The sequence below is a fragment of the Megalobrama amblycephala genome, linkage group LG16 (genome assembly GCF_018812025.1).
Source record: "Megalobrama amblycephala isolate DHTTF-2021 linkage group LG16, ASM1881202v1, whole genome shotgun sequence".
Classification (NCBI taxonomy): Eukaryota; Metazoa; Chordata; class Actinopteri; order Cypriniformes; family Xenocyprididae; genus Megalobrama; species Megalobrama amblycephala.
This window is the reverse complement of record NC_063059.1, coordinates 40,317,423-40,336,469: the sequence shown is the minus strand read 5'-3', so window position 1 is coordinate 40,336,469 and position 19,047 is coordinate 40,317,423. Positions and strand designations below refer to the sequence as shown.

The window sequence follows — 19,047 nt, the reverse complement described above, 5'->3', positions numbered from 1 at the left end:
TTCTTCAGTCGAAAAGAAATTAAGGTTTTTGATGAAAACATTCCAGGATTATTCTCCTTATAGTGGACTTCAATGGGCACCAAACGGTTGAAGGTCAAAATTACAGTTTCAAAACTGTAATTTTGACCTTCAACCGTTTGGAGGCCATTGAAGTCTACTATAAGGAGAATAATCCTGGAATGTTTTCATAAAAAAAAAAAATGACATTACTCATTAAAGAATAGGCAAAAAAGTACCTGTTGATCTACTACTTCTGGAGAGATTCTGAAGTGTGCATTTGATGGAGGCCACGGGAGTGGATTTGTGAATGCCGGTGACGTGACGCAACTGGCTCTGGTAGGTCACATGATAAGGGCAACATGGTGAATGTCGTACCTCCAGATTACATTCATACTACACACATTCATACTATATAGAACATACTTTTTTAGCAGTCATGAAAGTAATTATGTATTCAAAATATATACCCACCCGAGTATGGATCTCAGATGCAGCCCATATGTCTCGCCAAGTTATGTTCCAAATTTGAAATTGATAACACAAAAATTGTGCCAGCTAAAAGGTTTTAAAGAACTGATTCCATGGTAACAAAATGTCCAGTTTTTAAACATTTTGAGTGTTTAAGCTTTTGAATGATATCTAATTTATGTGATTTTATTTAAAAAGGGGCGGGACTATGGTATTTAGCAGCTAATGTGTTGTGTAAAAAATGCTGACTGTATGAGAATTAAAAAAGAAAAAACATGCAAAATGGAGTGTCTTTTGAGTATTGAGTGGCCTGCGTTATGAATTCAGCGAACAGACTAAAGGCCTGTTTACACCAAGGATGATAACTATGACGATAATGATAAAGATTTAGTTCATTCTTAATATAAAAGAACAGCAAGATCCACAGCTGTAATAACGTCACAGAGAAACGATATTGTTGGAATCTCTTTCAGAAAGATTTTTTAGTTAACGTTATAGTTATTGTTCTTGGTGTGAAAGGACCTTAACTCTTGTATTCCAATTTATTTATTATTATTATACATTCCCAGCGCTTCAGTTGTGATCTAATATTATTATTAGCTTGCACGTGCATAGTAATAAGCATATAAGCCATAGCTGCGCATTTACATTTCTGAAAGCAAAACCATTATCTTTTACTACATTCGGTAATGGTTTAGCTACATTTTTGACAAGATAAAAGGCAATTTCTATCATTTCTAAGCCCACTGACAGCTCCTGTAATGCATGTAAATTCATAACTGCTGGTTTGAGAAACTGGACATTAAACATCTTGATGTGGCACACTAAAAAAAAAAAAAAACTGTAAAAAGTATAAAAACTTAAATCATTTAACTTGATATGAAGGTGAATTCAGGTTGATTGGGGCATTTTTCCTAGTCATTTCAATGACAAAAAGTGTCCTAATCAACCTGAATTCACCCCTATGTCAGGTCAAGTAACGTTTATTTATATAACGCTATATAGAAAAGGCCACAGATTGATAGAGGAAAACTGTGTCAGTCAGCAAATTAAAAAATATTAGAATAATTATTAATTATTTCAAAGACACTAAGTAATTTGTCTTTTAGTCAAATATTTTAATGCAGAAACAGATTTTAAAATAGATTTCAAAGGTGATGATCCTGCAGTTTGTCTGTTGATGCCAACGAAATGCGAATAATGTGCAGAAGATGTGTCATTTCTTTCAGAATATTGACAGGAATCAAACAAGTATTCCAAGATAATCTGGAAGAATGAATTGCACACACTGTTTTTAGTGAATCGATACAGCCCAATTCACAAATGAATGACTCATAACAGCTGATTCTTTTATTGAATCAGATCAGTAAACCTGGCTAACAGGGAATGTTCTGACAAGGTTCTCTCAAAGTTATGAACAAACATTCTTTCAATAACGTTAATAGAACGTTTAATTCAAAGTTAAGCTCTCAGAAAAAAGGTACAGTGGAGGTACAATTTGGTTCCTCTGGGAACAAAACGTATAACTGTACCTTTAAAAGATACACAATTGGTCCTTATGGTATAATTATACCATTGTTTTGCTCTGGTTCAAAAATGTACCTTCAAGGGTACCACCCCAGTGACCTTAAAAAGGTAAAATTTTGTCCTTTTTTTTTTTTTTTTTTTAGATTGTATATGGTCTTTAACAATGTTCTCAAAACATTAGCACATTTTTCACCACACTTATCGCAGCTAAAAGGCTCAGATGATTGTTGAAATTATGTGCCCAATAAAAAACTCTTTCCACACTGAGTGCACCTGAAGGGCTTTACGCCAATATGCATCCTTGTGTGGTTCTTCAAGCCTTCGTTACGAGTGAAACTGCTTCTGCACTGATGACATGTGAACGGTTTCTCTCGTGTGAATTCTTTCATGACTATTGAGGTGTATATGTATACACACACACACACACACACACACACACAATATAGTCCCTTAAAGACAAGGAAAGAAAGATTTTAAAAAAGGAAATTCAATTTAAAAATAAACAGAAAAAAACATATAGTTAAAGCAAGATATTTAGCCAATCAAACAAGAATTAAGGTACAATTTTCTCCCATTAAAATGTAATTGTGATGAATGGGGGAATGAAGATGGACCATTTAGTCTCATGGCTCATTTGTACAAATTAAGGTGCCAAAATCGCTTATATGCAAATATAAAACTTTTATTTTGATTGAGACAAACCAATGAACAAACAGAATTTTAAATCAACGATAAGCACTTTTTGCTTGACACATGAAGATAACATAAATTATTTATTAAAAAAAAGAAAAAAAAAGAATGAAAAACAAATTCCACAAAAACTGAATATTTCTGTCTTTTGTCTTCATTATAACTCATAATGAGACCCTCCTTATATATCATATTGAAGAAACAAACCAATAAATGTAAAATAAAAAATGAAATTCAATTTAGCTACTGTCCAATCAAAAAATTACATGCAATAAAATTGCTTGACTCTTGAGGTCACCATGCACTTTTATAGTATGGAGATATTATGATAGAAAGAAAATCAAATAAGCAACACAGAAGATCTCTGAATTAAAGGGATAGTGCACCCAAAAATGAAAATATAATTTGCTCACAAGCGTCTTCACAGTACATACAGCGACAAAGTGTTTGAGCGGGGCTTAAAGGGTTAGTTGACCCAAAAATAAAAATACTGTCATTAATTACTCATGTCGTTCCAAGCCCAGAAGACCTTCCTTCATCTTCAGAACACAAATTAAGATATTTTTGATAAAATCCAATGGCTCAGTGAGGCCTCCAATTGACAGCAAGATAATTAACATTTCAGATGCCCAGAAAGCTCCTAAAGACATATTTAAAACAGGTCGTGTGACTATAGTGGTTCAACCTTAATGTTATGAAGTGACGAGAATACTTTTTGTGTGCCAAAAAAACAAAATAACAAGTTATTCAACAATATCTAGTGATGGGCGATTTCAAAACACTGCTTCATGAAGCTTTGAAGCTTTACGAATCTTTTGTTTCGAATCAGTGGTTCGGAGCGCGTATCAAACTGACAAAGTCACGCCCCCCAGTGGTGAACCATTGACATTTCAAAACACTTGTGATGTAACGAAGCCTCGTTTACTGAAATCATGTGACTTCTGCAGTTTGATACAAGCTCCGAACCACTGATTCGAAACAAAAGATTCGTAAAGTTTCAAAGCTTCATGAAGCAGTGTTTTGAAATCGCCCATCACTAGATATTAAAGTCGTTATTTGTTTTTTTGGCGCACAACAAGTATTCACGTCGTTTTATAACATTAAGGTTGAAACACTGTAGTCACATGAACCATTTTAAATGTCTTTAGTAGCTTTCTGGGCATCTGAAAGTGTTAATTATCTTGCTGTCAATGGAGGCCTCACTGAGCCATCGGATTTTATCAAAAATATCTTAATTTGTGTCCGAAGATGAACAAAATTCTTACGGGTGTAGAACAGCATGAGGGAGAGTAATTAATGACAGAATTTTCATTTTGGGTGAACTAACCCTTTAATATGATCCCTTCACCTAAACTTCCTTCGATGAACAACATGACTCCACATTTGGCTTTTCTGAATTGAAAGCTTGACTTGGCTGGATCTGAAAATGAATTCTGCTCACTGTGACAACTTTGGACAGCGTTTTTTATGAGTACACAAACTTCCTGATCGGGAGAATCTCTTCCCACATAGAGCACAGTGGTACGGCTTCTCTCCAGTATGAACTCGCTCATGTGCTTTCAGGGATCCCGCTCTGCCAAAACTCTTCTCACAACGGGAGCACTTGTAAGGTTTTTCTCCAGTATGAATTCTCAAGTGCGTATTCAAGTGTCCGACTCTTATGAAGCTCTTCCCGCACTCTAAACACACATGATCTCTCACGCTGGTGTGTATTTTCTTGTGCTCATTTAAATGGCTCAGCCGTGAAAAACTCTTTCCACAAATATCACACAAGTGAGGCTTCTCTTTTTCATGAGTGTTCAGGTGTTTTATAACCGTTACAGTGTGAGAGCGCAGGTGATCGTTGCGCTGATTTGGCTGTCTGAAACTCTTTCCACACTGATGGCATGTGTACGGCTTTTCTCCAGTGTGAATTAGTATGTGCCGTTTTAAATCTCCTTTTTGTATGAAACTCTTGCCGCATTGCGGGCATGTGAAAGGTCTCTCTCTGATGTGAAGTCTTGTTTGGTGGTTCTTCAGGTTACTGGGATGTCTGAATCTCTTTCCACACTGAGGACAGGTGTACGGTTTCACTGTAGTGTGAACTCTTAAGTGTTCCTTAAGGTTGCTTTTGTGTGTGAAGCTCTTTCCACATTGAGGGCATGTATGCGGTCGCTCTCCAGTGTGAATTCGTATGTGACTAGTAAAACATCCTTTTCGTGTGAAGCTCTTTCCACATTGAGGGCATGTATATGGTCGCTCGCCAGTGTGAACTCGTATGTGACTAATAAAATATCCTTTTCGTGTGAAACTCTTTCCACATTGAGGGCAGGTGAAGGAGTATTTGGCTTCGGTTCTCTGAGTTCTGTCCTGAAAGCAATTCTTTTCAATCTCTGACCACATTTTTCCAGTATGTGGATTTTGGTGCTGATGTATCTTCTCCACATCATTCAGTTGTTTTTCCTCCTTCACTTCGTTCAGGTCTAAAAATTAACATTTTACATCGTTACAATAAATTATTCTGGAGTCAATTATTCTGCTTATACTACGGTAACCACAACTCATGACATTGTTGAGATGTTGTATTTAAAGACATTTGTCAGGTTTTTGTGTGGGACTAGTTTCTTACACATCTCATCCCACGCCTCCATTGCTAATTCCAAAACTTAACATTTTTAGAGCTAGCAATGGAGGTTTGAGCCATAATTCAGTTATTAATGCAGTTATTAGAGAGAGAGAGAGATTAAGTCAATGTGAATTATCTGTGTTCAACAGCAGCATCTCTACCAATAGTGAAATTGTAAGTTCATCTGCTTCAAGAACAGCGCCGTTAAAAATAGCTTACTTCTACATTGAAAAATAAGATGGATAGGGAGTAATGTCTTTATTAGCAGTCAACAATGAAGAATCAAGAATGGACACCAACCTTTTTGTTCCTCAATATCTTCATGTTTTACTCTGGATCGTTCTGGTTCACTCTCCTCTTTAATAAACTCCATCTGTACCATAGTACGGCACACAGAAACACCTAGTTTCTCCTGATTTTTTGGATGCACTTCTTGCCTTGATGGTGAGAATATTCCCAGCATTTCTTGTGGAATTATTTTGGAAGAGCTGTGATCACTCTGAAACATAAAGACGTAAGAGAAGAAACATAAATCCCACAAAAATTATGAACTCATTATGAGACCCCTCAGATATCAACCAAAATTTGAAGAAACTGCAAACAATTAATGTAAGAATTAAAAAAAAATTAAAGCATAAATACAGAAATAAATGTATAAATAACAACAGATCAGTTTGTCTACATAGGCTAAAGCATTTCCATTAATGTGCGTTTTAAGACTGATGAATAAAATATCTTCTAGGCCTAATATAATGACAAAGATAAAAGTATGCTGTGCTGACAGCATCTTTATTTAATCTGCAAGCAAAGAATATTTTTAAAATGCCATATTGATTTTTTTTTTTTAAAGGAAAATAGCATGGAATACTTTAAATAGCTTAGGTAAAATAATGTTATAATGTTATAATTAGAAAAGTAGAACATACATCAATGCCCAGTGACAGCCAACTAAATTTCCCCAAAATGATCATTGAAATCATTCATTTACCCATCTAAAATAGACTTTATACATAAAGATGACAGATATTCTCTGCACTGTAGTGCAGTAAAAATGAATACATGTGCTAGTAAAAATAATTGCTCATTAATATATTTAATCACTAAATATTAAACTGACAGTTATGAATTACGCATATATTTACAAAAGACCCTGTACTGTACACTGCCATGTTGTTGCCGCAAACGTGCTCACAACTGTAGTGAACAAGAACATCAGATGCGGGTGTCGCATTGAACAGCTAATCATCCCTTATCTTCCTCCGGGGGGCACTGAATGAGTCACAAAGTTTGAGTTTAGACTACAAAGTATAATAGTTTAAATATATCAAGGCCAAATTACAAACACAAATCCACAAAATAAATCTCCAGTGATGTGTTAAAAACACAGACAGTAAGAAACAAAATACAGTTCGAACCTTGTGATTAGCCCAAATTATTTATGGTGATAGTTTTCTAAACAAGGAAGAAAAAAAATCAAACCATTATTTTTGGCATTACAATTGCAAATTTTGACACCTCTAGAGAATACAAATAGCTTTTTATTACTTTTTATTATTATTATGTTTTTTAAAAGGGATCATGTACATAAATGTTTCTATTTAATGCATTGTATCGGATTTGATGATGATGATGAAGTAAAATCTTTACCACACTGATCACAGTTAAATGGTTTTAGTCCAGAGTGAAAGCGTAGATGATGTCTGAGACCTGATGCTTGAGAAAAACTCTTTCCACACTGAGTGCATGTATACAGTTTTTCTCCAGTATTAATTCTTATGTGTCTCTGAAGGTTTCCTTCAGCTTTTCCTTTCAGCTGTGCAGCTTTTTGGATTTTGTTCTGTGAGTTTTGATGGTCTGATTTTTCTCCTCCGTTTCATTCAGTTCATGTTTTTTTCCAGTTTCATCTCCATCCAGTCTAAAATAAATATTTTATGTGGTTAAAATAAGTTCAGGTGAACACTGATTTAACTGAAGAAAGCAACAGAGTATCAAGTATCAGATCTTTGATGTGCTAAAGGTTAGTCATTTTCTTATTAATTCTTATTAAGGTGTATTTTAAATGTGGATGACAAGATGACAAGCTATTCAAGATTATGATCATTTAGATGCATTTTCGGTATCATTTATCATCTCTAACTTGCTCATTACATCACAGCCACTAAATCTGTTGAACTAAAGCTTAACCTAAATGTTTAAACTACAGTGCCTTGCAAAAGTATTCGGCTCCCTTGAACTTTGCGACCTTTTGCCACATTTCAGGCTTCAAACATAGATATGAAACTGTAATTTTTTGTGAAGAATCAACAACAAGTGGGACACAATCATGAAGTGGAACTAAATTTATTGGATATTTCAAACTTTTTTAACAAATAAAAAACTGAAAAATTGGGCGTGCAAAATTATATGCTAAATTACTTTCAGTGCAGCAAACTCTCTCCAGAAGTTCAGTGAGGATCTCTGAATGATCCAATGTTGACCTAAATGACTAATGATGATAAATAGAATCCACCTGTGTGTAATCAAGTCTCCGTATAAATGCACCTGCATTGTGATAGTCTCAGAGGTCCGTTTAAAGTGCAGAGAGCATCATGAAGAACAAGGAACACACCAGGCAGGTCCGAGATACTGTTGTGGAGAAGTTTAAAGCCGGATTTGGATACAAAAAGATTTCCCAAGCTTTAAACATCCCAAGGAGCACTGTGCAAGCGATAATATTGAAATGGAAGGAGTATCAGACCACTGCAAATCTACCAAGACCTGGCCGTCCCTCTAAACTTTCAGCTCATACAAGGAGAAGACTGATCAGAGATGCAGCCAAGAGGCCCATGATCACTCTGGATGAACTGCAGAGATCTACAGCTGAGGTGGGAGACTCTGTCCATAGGACAACAATCAGTCGTATACTGCACAAATCTGGCCTTTATGGAAGAGTGGCAAGAAGAAAGCCATTTCTTAAAGATATCCATAAAAAGTGTCGTTTAAAGTTTGCCACAAGCCACCTGGGAGACACACCAAACATGTGGAAGAAGGTGCTCTGGTCAGATGAAACCAAAATTGAACTTTTTGGCAACAATGCAAAACGTTATGTTTGGCGTAAAAGCAACACAGCTCATCACCCTGAACACACCATCCCCACTGTCAAACATGGTGGTGGCAGCATCATGGTTTGGGCCTGCTTTTCTTCAGCAGGGACAGGGAAGATGGTTAAAATTGATGGGAAGATGGATGGAGCCAAATACAGGACCATTCTGGAAGAAAACCTGATGGAGTCTGCAAAAGACCTGAGACTGGGACGGAGATTTGTCTTCCAACAAGACAATGATCCAAAACATAAAGCAAAATCTACAATGGAATGGTTCAAAAATAAACATATCCAGGTGTTAGAATGGCCAAGTCAAAGTCCAGACCTGAATCCAATTGAGAATCTGTGGAAAGAACTGAAAACTGCTGTTCACAAACGCTCTCCATCCAACCTCACTGAGCTCGAGCTGTTTTGCAAGGAGGAATGGGCAAAAATTTCAGTCTCTCGATGTGCAAAACTGATAGAGACATACCCCAAGCGACTTACAGCTGTAATCGCAGCAAAAGGTGGCGCTACAAAGTATTAACTTAAGGGGGCTGAATAATTTTGCACGCCCAATTTTTCAGTTTTTGATTTGTTAAAAAAGTTTGAAATATCCAATAAATTTCGTTCCACTTCATGATTGTGTCCCACTTGTTGTTGATTCTTCACAAAAAATTAGTTTTATATCTTTATGTTTGAAGTCTGAAATGTGGCAAAAGGTCGCAAAGTTCAAGGGGGCCAAATACTTTCGCAAGGCACTGTATCAACAAAGAATCAAGAATGGACACCAACCTGTTTGTTCCTCAGTATCTTCATGTTTTACTCTGGATGGTTCTGGATCACTCATGTCTTCAATCTCCTCTTTAATAAACTCCATCTTTAACAGTCACACAGATTTCAGCTGCTACACCTGGAGTTTGTCCTTCTCTTGTAGGATGATGTGAATATTCCCAGTATTTATTGGTGAATTGTTGTGGGAGGAGCTTCACTACAGGTGTGAACTATGATTACTGTGTTTCTATTCAATCTGCATTAAAAAATAGCAGGACCATCATGTTTAACTGAGTTTCTGAAAAGCCTCTTCGTCTCCAAAGTTCCCTGTTTTCACCTTATTCATTATGGTGATGTCTGAGATCTTCTGTAAATTGGCACATTAAGTACATTTTATTGGTGTAAACAGGCTAAAACAAACTACAGCATCATCACCTTTGAAATTTCACTTCAGTTCTTGTCTTTGCTCTTTCACTTCCATCTGATCTGAAGTAAACATTTTAAGTAGTTAGAATCAATTCAAGGAGGATAAATGTGTAAATTAAAGTGAACCATGATTTAATAACAGAAACAAGAGATCATGTATCTATCAAGTATCAGATCTCTGGTGAACCATATAGCCCTAGATTTGTTTTGATTATTTTTCATAGCTCTTATGATTAGTAACTAACAATATACAAACCAACCCAGGTAAAAAAGTACACTTCTATAATGTACTTAAAGTGCTCTTTTTTTCGCTCACTTGCAGTGGTAAATACATCTTTAAAATAGAGATAGTATATTAAAAGCACTTTAAAATAGCACAGTTGAGTACACTTAGATGTTCTTAAGATTATCTTCAGAAGTACTAAAGAAGATTTTATATATTAAGTACAAAATTAGTGCGCGAAAATAGAGTGCATTATAGAAATGTCATTTTTTTTCACCAGGGGTATATTAAATAAAATCAGACTATCAGTTTTCGGTTCTCTATCGTTATTGAACAAACACTCCAGGTGGTTCGTTTTGCAACATAATTCAATTAAAATTACAGAGCTACATACCTGACATGCTGGAGAGCTTTTACCACACATCAATGCATCCAGTGTTATTTAATAATTCCCGAAGTAGCTTTTCTCTACATGACAACAAAAGCAGCAGACTACAGTTGTTAACAGTTAGCACTAAACATTATCAACAAGACGCGTAGCGGAGGGGCTCTGGTGTGGAGGAGGAGCTGAGTAAATTCCGTCTCATGTCACACAACAGCAGATTCGACTTGGAGTAGGTACAATTCAGATATCTGAAAATATAATTTTGAGTTTTGACTAGGCAAAACTGAGTTATAAATACTGTGTATGTATCGTAAATGGTATTTAGACTAGTCAAAACGTTATGAGATACCTTGAATCATTTTCATTAAGCAACAGAAGTTTTATTCATTGATGTTGGACTTGATGTGGCACTGCAAAGGCTTGAAGGGTATGCAAGTTTTTTCATTGATGTAAAAAAAAAGAATTTACATTTATAAAACAAAACATTTAACAACAATGCACCTATTATCATCAGAATACAGAAAAATAAATAATCACTTGCTAATGAGAAAAAAAAAGATGAATAAGAAAGAAAAGAGGAAAAGGAGCGGAAAAAGAACATGTGGCTATGAAATTAATTTATACATCAGTTGGAAATTAAAGGCATTGCAAAATGAAATTGTTCTACTTGCTTTCTTATTTGTTGAAAATGAAATAGTGTTGAGACACTTAAAAACTGGTTTGTTTGGTGAACTTGCATTTGTGCATATAAAAAAAATACATATATATATAACAAAGCAATCATTTTCTTTAGCAAAGGCAATTCATAAAACAATGTATTTTATGGTAACATCTCACAGGATAAATAGTTGATAAATAGTTTTATCAAAAGTGACAGTCCAAAAATACATGAAAGACCGTTTCTGTTTCAAATCTTGTATCAATATCAGTTTTACATATTTTTACAAAACATTTGACATGATAACATTAGTTAATTCATTTGAAAGATACTTCTTTTACTTTGTTATTAAGAAAGTATTTTTGTTATACGGTCCCAATCTTTTTCCAACTTAGATTTTCTATATGTTATTGTGCTTTTAGGAAAAACTCCATATTTTATATCACACAATTTACTTGAATGTATTTGACATGAAACCAATGTTGCTCAATTGCAACAATATGTTTAGACATAACATTATGACACTGACAGGTGAAGTGAATAACACTAATGATCTCTTCATCACGGCACCTGTTAGTGGGTGGATATATTAGGCAGCAAGTGAACATTTTGTCCTCAAAGTTCATGTGTTAGAAGCAGGAAAAAATGGGCAAGCGTAAGGATTTGAGGGAGTTTGACAAGGACCAAATTGTGATGGCTAGACGACTGGGTCAGAGCATCTCCAAAACTGCAGCTCTTGTGGCGTGTTCCCGGTCTGCAGTGGTCAGTATCTATCAAAAGTGCTCCAAGGAAGGAACTGTGGCTGTTTTGGCAGCAAAAGGGGGTCCAACACAATATTAGGAAGGTGGTCATAATGTTATGTCTGATCGGTGTATATTCATATGAGTGTGAAGGCTTGATAAACGTTTAAAACTCTTCTCACACTGAGTACAGTGGTACGGCTTCTCTCCAGTATGAACTCGCTCATGTGATTTCAGGTTTCCAAACTGAGCAAAACTCTTGTCACAATATGAGCACTTGTAAGGTTTTTCTCCAGTATGAATTCTTTGGTGTCGTTTCAGTTGGGCAGTTGTAGTTAAGCTCTTCCCACAGTCACAACACACATGATCTTTTACTTTATTATGTGTTTTCTGGTGCTGTTTATAACTGTTCAGCAATAAAAAACACTTTCCGCAGAAAGAACACACAAAAGGCTTCTCATCTGAATGAACTTTCAGGTGTTTGTTTAGATGTGATGACGAAATGAACTTTTTACCACACTGATCACAGTTAAATGGCTTTTCTCCAGAGTGAATGCGCAGATGATGTCTGAGATCTGATGTACGAGAAAAACTCTTCCCACACTGAGTACAGTGATATGGCTTCTCTCCAGTATGAACTCGCTCATGTGATTTCAGGTTTCCAGTCAGAGTGAAACTCTTGTCACAATATGAGCACTTGTAAGGTTTTTCTCCAGTATGACTTCTCTGGTGTCGTTTCAGTAGGGCGGGGGCAGTAAAGCTCTTCCCACAGTCACAACACACATGATCTTTCACTTCATTATGTGTTTTCTGGTGTTGTTTAAAACTGTACAGCCATGAAAAACTCTTTCCACAGAAAGAACACACATAAGGCCTCTCATCTGAATGAACTTTAAGGTGTTGTTTTAAATTTGATGTCGAATTAAAATCTTTACCACACTGATCACAATTAAATGGTTTTACTCCAGAGTGACGGAGCAGATGATGTCTGAGACCAGATGCTTCAGAAAAACGTTTTCCACACTGAGTGCATGTAAACGGTTTTTCTCCGGTGTGAATTCTTAAGTGTGTCTTTAGGTTTGCTTTTAGACTGAAACTCTTTCCACACTGAGAGCAGGTGTGCGGCTTGTTAGCTATTGTTCTTTGAGTTTTGATGCTTTGCTGTTCCTCGTCTGTTTCATTCAGTTCATGTTTTTTCGGTTTCATCTCCATCCAGTCTAAAATAAATATTTTATGTGGTTAAAATAAGTTCCAGTGAACACTGATTTAACAGAAGAAAGCAACAGAGTATCAAGTATCTGCTCTTTGATGTGCTAAAGGTTAGTCATTTTCTTATTAATCCATTTAAAATGTGGAGGACAACAGCTATTCAAGATTATGATCATTTAGATGCACTTTCTGTATCATTTATCATCTCTAATTTGCTCATTATGTCATAGCCACCAAATCTGTTAAACTGAAGTTTAACCTAAATATTATATAACCTATATATTAAGAATGGACACCAACCTGTTTGTTCCTCAGTATCTTCATGTTTTATTCTGGATGGTTCTGAAATACTCGTGTCTTCAGTCTCCTCTTTAATAAACTCCATCTTTAACAGTCACACAGATTTCAGCTGCTACACCTGGAGTTTGTCCTTCTCTTGTAGGACGATGTGAATATTCCCAGTCTTTATTGGTGAATTGTTGTGTTCACTGCAGGTGTGAACTGTGATCACTGTGTGATACTGACGCCCACAGGATCACATCTGGAAAATCAAAAATAAGTTACTGAATTAATACTGGATTACTTTAACAGCAAACACATATGATATTTGTAACTAAGTAAAAATAAAGACCATTCTGATTGTTACATACACTATATTGCCAAAAGTATTGGGACACCCCTCCAAATCATTTAATTCAGGTGTTCCAATCACTTCCATGGCCACAGGTGTATAAAATCAAGCACCTAGACATGCAGACTGCTTCTACAAACATTTGTGAAAGAATGGGTCGCTCTCAGGAGCTCAATGAATTCAAGCATGGTACCTTGGATAGGTTGCCAACTGTAAGTCCATTCGGCAAAATTCATCACTACTAAATATTCCACGGTCAACTGTTAGTAGTATCATAACAAAGTGGAAGCACCTGGGAACAACAGCAACTCTGCCACGAAGTGGTCGGCCACGTAAAATCACAGAGCGGGGTCAGCGCATGCTGAGGTCACAATGCGCAGAAGTCGCCAACTTTCTGCATAGTCAATAACTACAGACCTCCGAACTTCATGTGGCCTTCAGATTAGCTCAAGAACAGTGTGTAGAGAGCTTCATGGAATGGGTTTCCATGGCCGAGCAGCTGCATCCAAGCCTTACATCACCAAGTGCGTCGGATGCAGTGGTGTAAAGCACACCGTCACTGGACTCTAGAGCAGTGGAGACGTGTTCTCTGGAGTGACCAATCACGCTTCTCTGTCTGGCAATCCGATGGTTGAGTCTGGGTTTGGGGGTTACCAGGAGAACGGTACTTGCCTGACTGCATTGTGCCAAGTGAAAAGTTTGGTGGAGGGGGATTATGGTGTGGGGTTGTTTTTCAGGGGTTGGGCTTGAACCCTATACCCAGGCCTTAAGACATCTTTTATTTTCTTTCACACGCAGCACAGAGAAACAACTTACTAAGAAAGCGACCAAAACTGCCTGTCAAGTGATAGACAAAACTGACAATGACTTTTTATCTTTTTTTAAATTGAAAAGAGCGTTTGCACTGGCGCAAGCTGTTAGTAAATCTGACCCATTAAATATATGATCAAGACAAAGATGTTTCTGATTTATATGCATGTGCACTTAGAAGACAGTTTAGTACACTTTATTTTATTTATCTCATTCAAAAAAAGACCTATTTAGCACACAACCCATCCTGACAGAAATAAACTACAAAAATGACTTTACAGAGTTGTTGACTGGTAAAGCTTCAACTCTTTAATATTTTTAGTTTTCCAAGCTTTTCACCAAATTGACAAAATTGAACTAGATGATATTGTGCCTTTAGAAAAAAACTTATATAGGAAAAAGAATGTATTTGACATGAAACAAATGTTGCTTACTTGGAACATTTTTTCAGATGAGTGTGAAGACGTGTTAAAGTACTAAAATCCTCCCCACACTGAGTACTGTGGTATGGCTTCTCTCCATGATGATCTCGCACATGTGATTTCAGGTTTCCAGACACAGTGAAACTCTTGTCACAATATGAGCACTTGTAAGGTTTTTCTCCAGTATGAATTCTTTGGTGCTGTTTTAAATGACTAGATGTTGTAAAGCTCTTCCCACAGTCACAACACACATGATCTTTTACTTCATCATGTGTTTTCTGGTGCAGTTTAAAACTCTGCAGCCATGAAAAACTATTTCCGCAGAAAGAACACACATAAGGCTTCTCATCCGAATGAACATTCAGGTGATTTTTAGATGTGATGATAAGATGATAAAATAAGATTTTTACCACAATGATCACAGTTAAATGTTTTTTCTCCAGAATGAATGCGCAAATGAACACTGAGACCAAATGCTTGAGAAAAACTCCACACTGAGTGCATGTAAACGGTTTTTCTCCAGTGTGAATTCTAAAGTGTTTGTCAAGGTTTGCTTTTTGACTGAAACTCTTTCCACACTGAGGGCAGGTGTACGGCTTATTAGCTTTTGTTCGAGTTTTTATGCTCTGCTTCTCCTCCTCTGCTTCATGTATTTGTGGTTTCATCTCCATCCAGTCTAAAATAAAAATATTATGTGATTAAAATAAGTTCAGGTGAACTCTGATTTAACAGAAGAAAGCAACAGAGTATCAAGAATCAGATCTTTGATGTTTTATTTCTTTTATTTTCTTGTTAACCTCTTGACATGCACTGACCCGACCTTGGACTTGACGTCATTTTGTTTACCATGGTTTACTTTTACTATATAGAATACTTTCAAATTATACATCATTTGAAAGTTTGGAGGGTTTATTGTCAATCTACAGTTTCCGTTTTATGATATAGATAGTCCGGCTACAGTAATATTGTAATTTGTGTCGGGAGTGCAAATGACAACATGCCAAATCAAAACAGGACTTCATATTTGTTATGAAATAGCAACCACAAGATAGACCGCACTTGGGTAAAACGTCCATGACAAGTGTCAACTGAAAAACATCCAACAGCATTAAGCATTAAATCCGTGAAATATTGATATACTGTCAATTGTTTCCATCAGATTTCACCTGAACAATCTGCTATCTTTCTTCAATAAATTACACAATCTCAGCACCGATTATGTTGCAAAATTGCATACGATCATATACATTAGACTCTCACAAACAAATGAGCCTGCCTCCAAAGTTTATTTTTTAAAACAGGGTGGTAGTTTTACTTATAATATCCAAGCAGCGCTGTCATATTTAGTGACATCTTGACAGGTATATTCTTCAGCCATTGTAATTGTTGTAAAAACTTTTAGCCAACACCAAGATGATTCCAACAATGTGTGTGCTGTTAATGTTCTGCATACGCACATTTTATGATTGTGTACAGCCGTCTAGACCATTCAGAAGACAGATCTTGTCTGACAGGTGCACCTGTCACTGTTATTCTTCTGCATGCCAGGCTGCACTGTTTTTCCCTTACATATTGAAAAACGAATTCTTGTTGCCCAAAAATGTTTTATTTTCCTCATGAGGATGTTAGAGAAGAAGCAAGGAGGAGAATGAGTCAGATAGTAAAGTCAGCGGCAGAATCATGGCAATGCCATGATGCCATTTGTAAGTTTTGAGACAACCAACTGTTTTTGGAGATTCAATCATGGTCTTTTGCCTGAATGATTGGCCATCATTGTGCTAATAATTTATGATCTGAACTTGAAACATAAGTTCTTAAGACGTGTGGCTTTGGGCACATTTTCATTCCATTATATTTCAGCTTGTCTAACTTGATATTTTTTACTTGTATAAATTTTGAAAGTTGAATTGTCTTTCAAATAATACCACAACTATGCTCATAATTAAATGGGTTTAGAAAAGACAACCATTTGAGTTCAAGCTCAAGCTGTTTTTTCCTGTTTGGGGTGCTTATCAAGGGGTTAATCAATTTAAATTGTGGATGACAACAGCTTTACAAGATTATGATCATTTCATAATCATTTATCATCTCTAATTTGCTCATTTCACAGCCACCAAAATAAAGTTTTATTAATATTTCTCAGCAGTCAATGATGAAGAATCAAGAATGGACACAAACCTATTTGTTCCCTCAGTATCTTCATCTTTTACTCTGGATGGTTCTGAAAAATACTCATGTCTTCAATCTCCTCTTTAATAAACTCCATCTTTAACAGTCACACAGATTTCAGCTGCTACACCTGGAGTCTGTCCTTCTCTTGTAGGATGATGTGAATATTCCCAGTATTTATTGGTGAATTGTTGCAGGAGGAGCTTCACTGCAGCTGTGAACTGTGATCATTGTGTGATACTGACACCCACAGGACCAGATCTAGAAAAAATAAAAATAAAAAGTTACTGAATTTATACTGGATTACTTTAAAGTGCCACTATAACACAATTGTAAAGGTTCTTAATTTGGTTTGGAGTCTCCTGCAATAGGTTTAACACAATATCCATTGCAAATCAAAATTTGAACCAAACCTTGTGTCCTGTCTCGTGAGCTAAATGTCTCGTCACATGCCATATAAGAATGTATTCTCACAGTTTTTCTCATTTGACCACTTCTAGAACAGGTGCAATAGTGGAAAAGCAGAAATACAGTGGTTACCCCTGAACACAAGCAGCACTGCGCTTAAAAACACTATATTAGGCATCATAGTGAGGAAAGAGAAAAGAAGATGCCATCAAAACTTTAATGAAGAAAGTAATTTCCCTTCTGACATGCATTCAAATAAAAACTCTTCAGATCTGCACTAATCACGTGAATGGTCTGTTTCAATACCATTCTTGGTAATTCTTACTAGTCAAAGTTACTTTATAGATATCTAAAATCTGCATACAAATGCACATATGCTAAGCCTCATCCTAAATATTTTATTAACTAATCCTACCTAGGAAACTGTTGTCATCTGCCACTTTGTCTGAATTCTATAATAAAGGTCCTGTATGTTTGGGTCATCATATGCTGCTTTATAAAGTTATTCAATAATGTAGCTTTTTGTCGCATTATATATCATAAAGTAGGATAATGTTGAGATGTGCATGCTGTGGATTAAATTGTGTTAGCCTTCATTCCGAAACGAACACTTGCCATAATTTTAAAATAACTATTTATCAGAATATCACCATCACTAATCTTTTGCTAAACACTCCCACCTTGTGAACAATTACATTAATGACACGAGTAAACCTGAATCGGCACAGACGGCACTATCTATATAAAATGTATTATTAGTACATCATTACATTACACCAGTAAATCTTATAATAACTTAATCTATAAAATCAGCCTTCAATTTTTTTGAAGGTTTTTGTCTTGATTCTTGTCTGTAACGCGTTTATTTGTACTTCACATTTTTGATGTATAATTTTTTCATTATTCTTCACTGTCAGCTTTTAAAAATGTAAAATAAAATCAGAGTAGCAGTTTTCGGATCTCAATCGTTATTGAACAAACACTCCAGTTGGTCCGTTTTGCATCTTGATTCAATTAAAATCACAGCGATACATACCTGACATGCTGGAGAGCTTTTACCACACACCAATGCATCCAGTGTTATTTAATAATTCCTGAAGTAGCTTTTCTCTACATGACAACAAATAGCAGCAGACTAGTTATTAGCTGTTAGCACAAAACATTATCCACAAGACGCGTCGGGGCGGGGCTCTGGTGTGGGAGATGGAGATGAGTAAATTCAGCTTCACGTCACACAACAGCAGATTCGACTAGGAGCGGGTACAGTTCACATAGCCCATCTGAAAACATAACTGGCACTAGAAATGCCTCTATTTACTTCTGCGAATGGGTCTTAAATAATATTTAGTATAGTCAAAACGTATAGGTATTGTTTTCGTTAAGAATCACTTTCATTTAATGCTTCAGGTGTGTTGGACTTTATGTGGGGGAAAGGGGGAAATATGGGTAAGAAATTAATTTATACATCAGTTAGATTATGCAAATTGAATGCATTGCAAATTTAAGATGTTAACTTGTTTTTTATTTACTGAAGATAATAGATTTAAAATACTTTTTAAATTATTTCAAAAAATGGTGAACTTACATTTGTGGATATAAAATTCACAAACACACATGGGCCCAGATTCACAGAGCAGGCTGCGACTAAACCAGGATTAAGCCTTAGTTCTATTAGGGCATTTAAGTAGCTTTTATGAACATACCTTAGATCAGTGGTTCTCAAACTTTCTTTGGCTTAAGTACCTCTTTTTATGATTTTTTTTTTTAAAGCCAAGTACCCCTTGACCAGATAACAGCATTTTGTTTTAAAATACAGTGAAATGATATTGAGCCCAGAGGCT

General features: G+C 36.0%; 2 protein-coding genes across 15 annotated transcripts in view; both read right to left on the bottom strand.

Moving 5' to 3' along the window:
- Nucleotides 1-3,912: 3,912 nt before the first annotated feature.
- Nucleotides 3,913-18,467, bottom strand: LOC125248628 (zinc finger protein 501-like). Of its 11 annotated transcripts, none has more exons than XM_048160679.1 (6): nt 18,243-18,426; nt 17,212-17,294; nt 14,642-17,059; nt 13,067-13,307; nt 5,591-5,789; nt 3,913-5,147 (listed from the first exon to the last, which is right to left on the bottom strand). In XM_048160679.1, exons 4-6 carry the CDS (start codon nt 13,088-13,090, stop codon nt 4,123-4,125), a joined length of 1,248 nt encoding a protein of 415 aa, XP_048016636.1. In that variant the 5' UTR covers nt 13,091-13,307; nt 14,642-17,059; nt 17,212-17,294; nt 18,243-18,426; the 3' UTR covers nt 3,913-4,122. The 11 variants fall into 11 exon arrangements, with proteins under 11 accessions (XP_048016636.1, XP_048016638.1, XP_048016633.1 ...); XM_048160681.1 differs by having other exon boundaries at nt 17,212-17,291; XM_048160676.1 differs by lacking the exon at nt 17,212-17,294 and having other exon boundaries at nt 18,243-18,467.
- The window catches only part of LOC125248639 (gastrula zinc finger protein XlCGF52.1-like), a 221,620-nt gene continuing 214,140 nt past the window's right edge, over nt 11,568-19,047 (bottom strand). For all 4 annotated transcript variants that reach the window (XM_048160706.1, XM_048160704.1, XM_048160705.1 and 1 more), the window contains one exon: nt 11,568-12,774. In XM_048160706.1, coding sequence (XP_048016663.1) covers nt 11,666-12,774 — 1,109 coding nt within the window. In that variant the 3' untranslated portion in view covers nt 11,568-11,665. The remainder of the gene's footprint in view (nt 12,775-19,047) is intronic.